This window comes from Apostichopus japonicus, chromosome 21 (genome assembly GCF_037975245.1).
Source record: "Apostichopus japonicus isolate 1M-3 chromosome 21, ASM3797524v1, whole genome shotgun sequence".
Lineage (NCBI taxonomy): Eukaryota > Metazoa > Echinodermata > Holothuroidea > Aspidochirotida > Stichopodidae > Apostichopus > Apostichopus japonicus.
The window spans coordinates 20,697,273-20,707,006 of NC_092581.1; the positions used below are offsets into that span (position 1 = coordinate 20,697,273).

The 9,734-nt window shown below is 39.1% G+C and overlaps 1 protein-coding gene across 8 annotated transcripts in view; it reads right to left on the reverse strand.

Moving 5' to 3' along the window:
• The window catches only part of LOC139963233 (complement factor H-like), a 40,243-nt gene extending 38,111 nt beyond the window's left edge, over positions 1–2,132 (reverse strand). For 5 of the 8 annotated variants that reach the window (XM_071963841.1, XM_071963843.1, XM_071963837.1 and 2 more), the window contains exon 1: positions 1,407–2,108. In XM_071963841.1, coding sequence (XP_071819942.1) covers positions 1,407–1,512 — 106 coding nt within the window. In that variant the 5' untranslated portion in view covers positions 1,513–2,108. Of the gene's footprint in view, positions 1–1,406 lie in introns of all 8 variants that reach the window. The other 3 variants (XM_071963842.1, XM_071963838.1, XM_071963840.1) reach the window with 2 other exon arrangements.
• Positions 2,133–9,734: the final 7,602 nt, after the last annotated feature.

Sequence of the window (9,734 nt, forward strand, 5' to 3'; positions counted from 1 at the left end):
TTCAGCTCGTACTAAATAAGCTAAGGAAGAAGTGAGAAGCAGACAGTATATACATTTCTACGCATTTTACACTTCTGACCTGAATTTGTATGCATGCTTGACAAATGAATTTGAAACTCTTATGAAGGACAGTTGTATGTCATGTGGTTGTATCTTATGGGGACTGACGCACCAGGCCTATATTCCCATGTCAGCTCCTGCCAATTATAGTGTCCCCAATCATAGGCGTAGGAGGCGGGGGCTGTGGGTCTGGGGGATGGGGGCTGCAGCCCCCAACCAAATATTTTTGTGAAAATTAGGGCAATATGCTGGAATTTTTCGGGCACCTACTGAAAGAAAAATAATTTGCAATGTGTTTTCAATGGTTAAACTGATACTATTATTATTATCGTTATTATTGCAACGACTTCCCAAATAATTATAACCAATATAGAAGGGTAATAACACGGAAAATGATTGTATGTTATTGGCATGTGATGTAATAACCGATGCATGCCTATATGATATGCACAGTAACATGTTGAACGCGCGAAAAATTTTGGTTATATTTTTCGGGCAAGTCGCTACAGCCCCCCAAATCAAATTGGGCTCCAACGCCTATGCCCCCAGTCGCATCAGGAATTAACCTCCTACGATTAAAACTTCAGTTAATTTTATCACTCCTTTCAAGTTCATTGTGCAATGCCCTTCCCTTCCCTACCCATCAAGCCCCCATGTACTTTCTCCGAACCAACAGTAACTCGCAGACGCGTCCTCTCTTTGGTATACTCTTAAACTGAAAGGCATTGTGAAGTCTTGGTAATGGAATTGTTCAAAGCTGTAGCAGGTTCGCATGATTCCTACATAGTTCCTCCCGCACCACTACCCCCCCCCCCCCCCTACTCCCTCCACCCACCCAAAAAGAAACCAAATATATATTTTTTGGAACTAACTTTGCTGTTTCATTACCGATATAGTACAAGATAAATTTCCTGAAGAAGAAACACTTGGCATCAAATGATATAAACCCCGATATTCAGATTGAGACAATTCACAACTACAGTGTATTGTACAATTATAATACTACAAATTTGAGGATTCCAGATACAACACGGGTAATCTATTCAGATAAAAAATCAGCTTAAATGGTCTATATGTCATGTTAAGGTACAGAGCTAATATGTTATATATATATATATATATATATATATATATATATATATATATATATATATATATATATATACATATATCATGATCCTTATGAATGCTATTATGATTTTATGAATGCTATTAGGACCCAAACAAGAGGTACAGATCTTAAATGGCCTATATATCAGGAAAAGGTACAAAGCTTTAAATGGCCTATATTTCATGCTCCTTATGAATGCGATTAGAACCCACACAAGAGGTGGCCAAAAAATTACCTTCACAATTTCCAAGGTTTGTCCAGAATACAACCATCAGAAAGAAGATCATTAGTAGGTTCCTCATTATGTATAAACTATCCATGATGATGAATGTAAAGGTCATGTAAAGGTCTGTATCTTCCAAAATTGTAATCGTAACTCCACCGTTCGATTAGAGAAACTGCGAGGAACTGCGACGGTGTGTTACGATATAGTTATGATTACTCACATTCAACACAAACACGCAAACTGACACAGGAAATTGACCCAAAAATGAACTGCGTGATTCATATAAAAATAACAGCAGAAGAAAACAAGTTTTGTACCGAAGCGTAGAAATGACATCACATTAGTGATAAAATATGTTAACATCGCCCTGTCTATATACCAAGCACCTCACAAGCGAAGAGAAAACTAAGTATATGTGTTTGTTTTCGCTTTTAATACTAGGAAAAGTACCACTCGAACAAATCGTGTTTCAAGGCTCACATGATCCTGCCGTACTTCTCTACCTCTGAGAATGAAATGGTCAACAGGTATTGGTGTTTTTTGTACGGATAACCTCTCACGGACCTCATATTTACTTGAAGCTCAACCAAACAGTATAAGCCAATACATATGTTTTGTCACCTAATGGTATCTAGGCAATCGTTTCTCGAGGTGCATCCACGAAGGTACCGTAAAATTCGAGTCGTACTTTTGAGAAAACTTAAGACAACCAAAACAAACCATTTGTTGGGAACGCAATGTCAGTGATCTTGGGAGTCGTCCTGTAATATGAGACCATTTTGCACGGGTTTTATTAGTCCACACACAAACATAAAATATACTACGATGTTCTAACCTCACGAACATTTATGCTCTGACAGATTTTTCAGGTCATTTTGTCAACTTTTGGTGAACTGCGTTAGTGAAAGAACTTTGCATAGCAACCAAACTGATTTTCACTCAACAACATAAATCTCGCTGAGTCGGAGTCAATTATGTGATTAACAGTTATTTCATATGCAGATTCAGGCCCGTACGCAGGATTTTGTAAGGGGGGTCGAATACTTGGTTATTGATCTGTGTCCTGGGGAGTGGTCTAAGTGGAGGGAGTGTCTCCCTCCAATTTGTATTGTTTTGCAGCATGAAGGGTGCTTACATGGAAAATTGTGCTATATTTTGTTGAAGAATTGTCCATTTGTTTGAGAAAAATATTGCTGAGATGGTAGATGTCTACATGCAAATTGGTAACAAGTTTCGCTTTTCGGAAATTGAAAATCAGTCGTCTGACATACCCTCTTTATCTTTGCGCGCGTTGTAATATTAAGTGTATATATATATATATATATATATATATATATATATATATATATATATATATATATATATATATATATATTCATATATATATATATACATAAAGTCTGTTCAAAGTATCTCTTTCGAGATCCGGCTTTAGGAATCACAAATGATTTTCGAGTTGGTTAGCATCATGTTTGATCTCTAGAGTAAGGCAAAATATGTCACCAAAAACAGAACTAGTATTGTTCGATACAGGTGACAAACGCCTACAGTGGAATTACGATCTTCCTTACCGGTTTCGAACCTACGGACGTACAATCAGCGTCCATAGCCTAGTGGTTAGGGTGTCCGCGTACAGAGCGGGAGGCCCGTGGTTCGAATCCCGGTGGAGGCTGAAAGTTTTTTCACTGTTCTTGATTTTCCAACTCATTACGATTTTCATATATATATATATATATATATATATATATAAAATATGTATACATAGTATACAACGCAAAAATATTTGGTTTTTGCTTTGTATAAGAGAGAAGTTTAAGGCCCGTCGGTGCGGCTGACATATATACACGTAGTGAAACTAGAATTTCGGGAAGCGCCCGAAGAAAATCACATATATCTATATGTATAGATAAATATATTATTACAACGCGCGAAATTTTTGTCGGGGATCTTATCCACCCTTTCAGGGACCTTCGCCACCCAGTCGGGAAATAAAATGAACATAACGATAATAAGAAATACACAATAATATTTTTCTTGCTTCATTGCTCCCCGACGAATCAGATTTTTTCCCCGACGAGGGGTCTAGACCTACCCGACTGGGGGGACTGTAGCCCTCCTGCCCACTCCCCTCTTGCGCCATCCCTGCTTATCTTACTGATTTGAGAGGTTGTAAAAAGGAACGTGCATGTGTATTGTTTCTTGTTTAACACCTATAGTGTCGAAAGTGGGGGAGGGGATCTATCCTGTTGGAGCTGTTATTGAAGGATTCTAAAAATAGCATATTCAGTTAACACTAATGTATAGGAGGCGACCAAAAATAACCATTGAACTAAACGGGCGTGTGTTAAACTGTGCAAGCCTATACACAAAATGAGTATCTGAGGGAAAGACCAAAAATAATACGTTCTGTGTTGACGAACCACCTAGTTCACGGAGGGGGGTTCGACTTGCACGAGGAATTCGACTTGCAGGGGGTTCGATCGAACCCATCGAACCCCACCCCCCCCCCTGCTTTCGGGCCTGGGATTGTTTATGGTATTTCTACTTCCATATAGCAAGAATAGTAAACTTAAGTTCGTATGTTTAATGTTGGCACGAAATTGAGCTTGCGAGCTACAATGAATTAGGACCTATATACATTATATATATATATATATATATATATATATATATATATATATAGTACACTATAAGGATAGATCTAGCTAGTCAGACCGTAATGAAAATGACACACATATAAAATTGGCAGATAAATAACGAGAATGTTCGTTATGTGCATTGTCCATCTCCTATAGCCTATGTTTGAAATACAAAATTACAAGTAAGCCAAGCGCCCTAGTTCCAAACTATGGGGGTGGGGGGGGGGGGCTCCAGGGGAAGGATCCATAACTATTGGTGCGTCAAATGTCACAAACAAATTAATATGTATTTAGTTCTCTTTTCAAAATAATTATGTCATCACTGGCATGACCATAGACCCTTTGTGAGGGGACTTGGTGTGAGAGAGTATTAATTTGAATACACTGAATGTTAAACCGGGTTTCATGTTGGATGCCTTTTCTTAAAAACAATCAAAAGTGTCCATACCGCAGTAAACAAAATGGCTTAGCATCCTATTGGTAACGTTAATAGTGCCTGTAACCGAGCAAAATGTAGGCCTACTTTAAATTTGAAAATATTTCCTGACTATATAGTGCATACATGCGTAAGTAGTTAGGTAACATACTACGTGTAGTATAAGCTGTGCAGAAAGCGAAAACAATACTATGGCACCAAGTTGGGTGCTAAATCGTTGCCGCTTGAAGGGTAAAAACTGTAACACGTTTTCATATGGAACTCATAAATATAAAGCGAGCAAGTTCCATCGAAACTGACAATATGAAAGTGCTTAAAGAAATTACGCTTTGAAAATATGAATGTTAAAGGAATAATATGACAAGAATGACAACGACTGATAAGAAACAAGAAGACAACCACATTATATAACACATATCGTGAGCACTGGTGAGTCTACTGTGAGATGTAGCCTACTGGCTTTAAAAAAATAAGGTATATAAGGTATTTTGTGCAAAGTATTAACGTAATTGTTATTAGTATTAATATTATTATTATTATTATATATATATATATATATATATATATATATATATATATATATATATATATATATATATATATATATATATATATATATATATCCATATCTTCGATGAAAGCCAGTTACAGGGTGGGGCGACGTTCACCTAATAACCTATCACCTTTTACTCATAGATCATGTGTGCTTGCAAGCATGTAGGTTATGTTGTTGCTATATGCCAGAACATAGGCTACTATAAACAGCCTTCATACCCACAGGAAATAATCCTTCTCAACAGGTTACTTAGTTACTGTAATTTAAGTGCACGACTGTTAGTTGACACCCAAATAAGGGCGTTAACATTGTTTCGATGTACGCTTACTTCCTTAAGAGAAATGAGTTCCATTAACGGTTCATGCAGCTCACAGTTTCTGCCGGTTTTCCCCCTAATTATTTTGGATCTACATACCTTGCACGCTTGAACATCAGGCTGATCAAAGGTTCAGTTTACATGGGTTTACGAGGTTTTTAGACTTTGACCTCTGTTGACCTTTGAACCGCCACCAAATTTGATAAGGTTCCTGTAATCACCACGGGGGTCCTACATTCCTACATTCATCAAGTATAAACGTCGTGAGTTATGTTTACGATGTCTCTTTTCTTTGACCTCTATATGATCTCAAATGATATCAAGTGTCCTATTCACCAAGCGGCATTTTAGTACGACATTTGGACTTCATCCAGTCTACTGTTTGAATTATCGGGTTTACAAGCGAAGGCGCATCACATAAAACGCTAAATTTAGCCATTCTTAAAACTGCTCTATATACTTCCATTCTGCAAAATCTGATGTTAGTTATAGTTGGTGGTTCATAAATGTATTGGGACCCCACCTCTTCAATAGCACGGATATCAGCTCACATTCAAATCAACTCAAGCAAATTTCCGTGTTCGAATAACATCCAGACTGTATTGTATGACATAAAAGAGCCATGCGCATGCGCGTCTCCAATGGCGATAGCTCTCAAACCAGTTTGCCAATCAGTGACAAGGAAAACATTTTGTATGTCGCAGTAGGGTCACGATCAAGATGTTATGCATCATTTTACTGAACTACAATACTGTTGGGTTCTAGTGTAGAATGAATGATATTGTAAATGTATAATGATGAAACGTCTGCCTATTTTGGTTGAGGGGGTCGGTAGTAGTGTGAGGGCAAACGTCTGCCTATTTTGGTTGAGGGGGTCGGTAGTAGTGTGAGGGCAAACGTCTGCCTATTTTGGTGGAGGGGGTCGGTAGTAGTGTGAGGGCATGCAAGTCAGCAAAGGAAGTAAATTGTCATTTCAAACTATTTACATATTCTTTACACCGAGGATTCATAAACAGCCTTTTGAAAATTGCTTTTCGATTCTAACAAAAATGCCGAGAATTGCTCTAAATAAAATAGTCAATAATCTTTTTTTTTTTACGCCGTGGCAAATTGAGCATTGATTCACATACAATTTGATATATTTGTTTAGTTTTGTAGAAAGTAGGTTTTTAAATGATTTTTTTTTCAGTGAAATTTAGGCTACATAGGCTATGTTCCCCAATTGTTCGTTGTTCAGACAAATATATTGACTTGCAGTTATTCTTCATTACTTTGAAATTTAAACTTCACCATTCTGCCAATGATTTCAAAATTTTCCAAATTGTGAAATCATTGGCAGAATGGTGAAACTTGTTTGAACAAAAACAATGTGAACTTGGGTCGAGTAGGCATGGACGGATTTTGCAGGTAATGCTAAAGAGCATAATCATATGTGCGACCGTAGCGCTAAGGTAGCCACTTTCTCCCAGTTTCAGGCCAAATTGATTTCTCTCGCCTCCCAACCTCTATAGCAGGCGCGGCGGAACGGAAAAATTATTGGGGGGCTAATGTGTGGAGACTATCGAAGCGGAGCGCCACCAGCGGTTGGCGCAGAGCGTACAAGAAAATTTTGGGTTTTTTCAAACCCCCAGATGGCCGGAAACGGCACTTCCCGAGTGCTCTATGCTGCGAATACCTAGCCCTAAAATATGGGTCTCAAGCCTGCAATTTCTCAGATTGCACGTAAAAGTCTGTAAAAACATTGTAATTTGTATATTCGATGGTGTTTTAAGAGAGTAGCTATTACTCTTGGTGTACTCGCAAAGACGTTTTTGAGTGTAGTAAGGGCAGTGGCGGAGCTAGGGGTATTGGTCGGGGGGGGGGCAAGAATGGTCTGTAGGGGCGCTTTGGACACTATCTAAGCGGAGCGCCACCAAAGGTTGGCGCGGAGCGTACAGAAAATTTTTGAGTAAAGATACTCCCTAGATTGCAGGAAATGACCCTTTCCGGGCCTTGCTAATTTGCAGATAAACGGAGAATAAATAGGTGTCTTCGCCATAATTTGTCGGAAAATTACACCAACAGAATATGACAAATGTCAATAGGTATATGAGTGCGCAATAAAATAGTCAAAAATCGCGAATAAGTAAAAAGTAGTGAAAAGCTGAAAAGGGCGCCAGCAGTCCATTTGAGTCCATCGGGGGGGGGGGGCATCCGCCCCTGACTGTATATATGGACGCTCCGCCACTAAGTAAGGGGATGTTGGAGAACTGGCTGAAATGAGGCAAGTCATTGGCCTAAGACGAAGTTGTGTTACGCTTACCGGTACTCACCCTCACTGCTTCCACTTTTTACGGGGCGTGAAGACGCGGTTGGGGTGACACTGTGGTCTATAGCCAGGGGACGGGCCGAGGGTCCCCCAGCAATTACTAAAATTATTACACCTATATATTATACGTGTGCATCGGACAGATCGACAAGTATGCATTGAAAAATGGGCAGATGCACGTTTCGGAGCCTTGGTAAATATTGGGGGGGCTTATCATGCATTTGCCCCCTGAACTTTTTCATTGGGGGGCTGAGCCCCCCAAGCCCCCCCCCCCCGGTTCCGCCGCCACTGCTCTATAGTACATAAATGAGAATGCATTGTACTGTTGTATTGTGTTGCCCTGTCTTAGTGGAACGAAAACAGATGTCTATATCATATAGAAATCTTGGCACACGTAAATGAAGTGCCACACAGAAACTTAACTGCTGAGCTTTAGTGTATTCCCTATGTGCTAACGTGTCCTGATATAACTTGAGACACGAGTGAACATAAGATAGATGACGCCATGTAACCAGGAAATAAAACTATGATAACTCATCAAAATTGACACATAATTGGCAGGGACTTGGTTAATAGAAAAACAAAACTATTTTCATAATGTGTCGGTTAAGAAAATAACGTATGTTGATTAGGGAATTGTGTTAAATTCACCAAAAACACACTACCGATTAGAGAGGGTTGATTCTTGTGAGACAGAAAGGTCCTTGCCCAAATAAGCATACACGGGTATAATGGGAGGTAGATTGGATTCTATGTCTCCTAAATTTTAAAGTGTAATCTTACAAAGAAGACGAGGGGTACACTTTCAACAAATGACCTTCAACTTTCAACAAATGACAACAAATGCAAGTTTCACAAATGACTTTAATGAACGTAAATCGATTGTGAATCTGTTCTGATCAAGCTATAGTCGAATATATTGCATTGATTCCACCCCCACCCCCCTCCCCTATCCCCCACACTTTCTCACATCGATATGAGTACTTATAAAGAGGAGTGAAGTAGCAATTATAGAATGTTAGGTTGTAGAGTAACTAAGACAAGAAGATGGTTAAAATATATCATAAAGGATGGAGGGCAGGGGTGGGGCAGTCCAAACTCAAAATTTATACTTCCAAATCAATCAATGATATTTAAGTGTGGCTTCTGATACGATAGATCATAGCATACTTTTGACACGTTTCAAAAATGTGTATGTTTTTTTTTTATACAGACTTTGGATTACTAAAATTTTATATTGTTAATAGGCACTTTAGAGTTCAAATTCAATCCCAGCAATCTTCTGATCATCTCTTTAGTTTTGGTGTGCCTCGTGGAAGTGTCTGAGGCCCATTATTATACACTTTATACTAAGCACTGAGTGATATTCTACTTACTAATCAAATCTTTCTTTCCATATGTGAATAGCATTTTAAATGCTGGTAATACTAAAAATAATAATCATAATATGTAAATAGATGATTCGCAAATTTGGACTGATCGGTTAATTCATATGACCCAAGTTCACCCAACTGACATCCAAACTAAGAACGGCTGAATTCAAGACACATTTATTGAAATTCAGAATTGGATGGTTCTAAACCAGGGTTGTCCAACCTTTTGCAGAAGAGGGCCACATGGAATGATCATGATGAAGGACGGGGCCGCATGAACCCTACGCACGATTTTTCGATTTTTTGCCCGAAGCCCAAGGCAACACAATGTGAGCACTGCACGCGGAGCGCACTGAATTATTTTCCTTCCTGATGAAACAGATGAATAAAGTTCAGCCGCCCCCCCCCCCCCCCGTCCACTGAGAGATTGTCACACAAACTGACCATCTCTGGCGGGCCGGACGCAACCCTGCGGCGGGCCGGACTGTGGCCCGCGGGCCGTAAATTGGACAACCCTTTTCTAAACAAACTCAAACTTAACGCTGACCAAAACTTAATTCTTGTTGTTAGTATCAAAATCACGCCAAAAACAGGAGCCCAACATAAAATTAAACGTTTGCGGGACGATTGTTAATCCAAGTTCTCACGCACAATATTTAGGCATCACCCTTCACAAGGTCTTTTGATGATTTGGTTTTGTTTTCGTTGT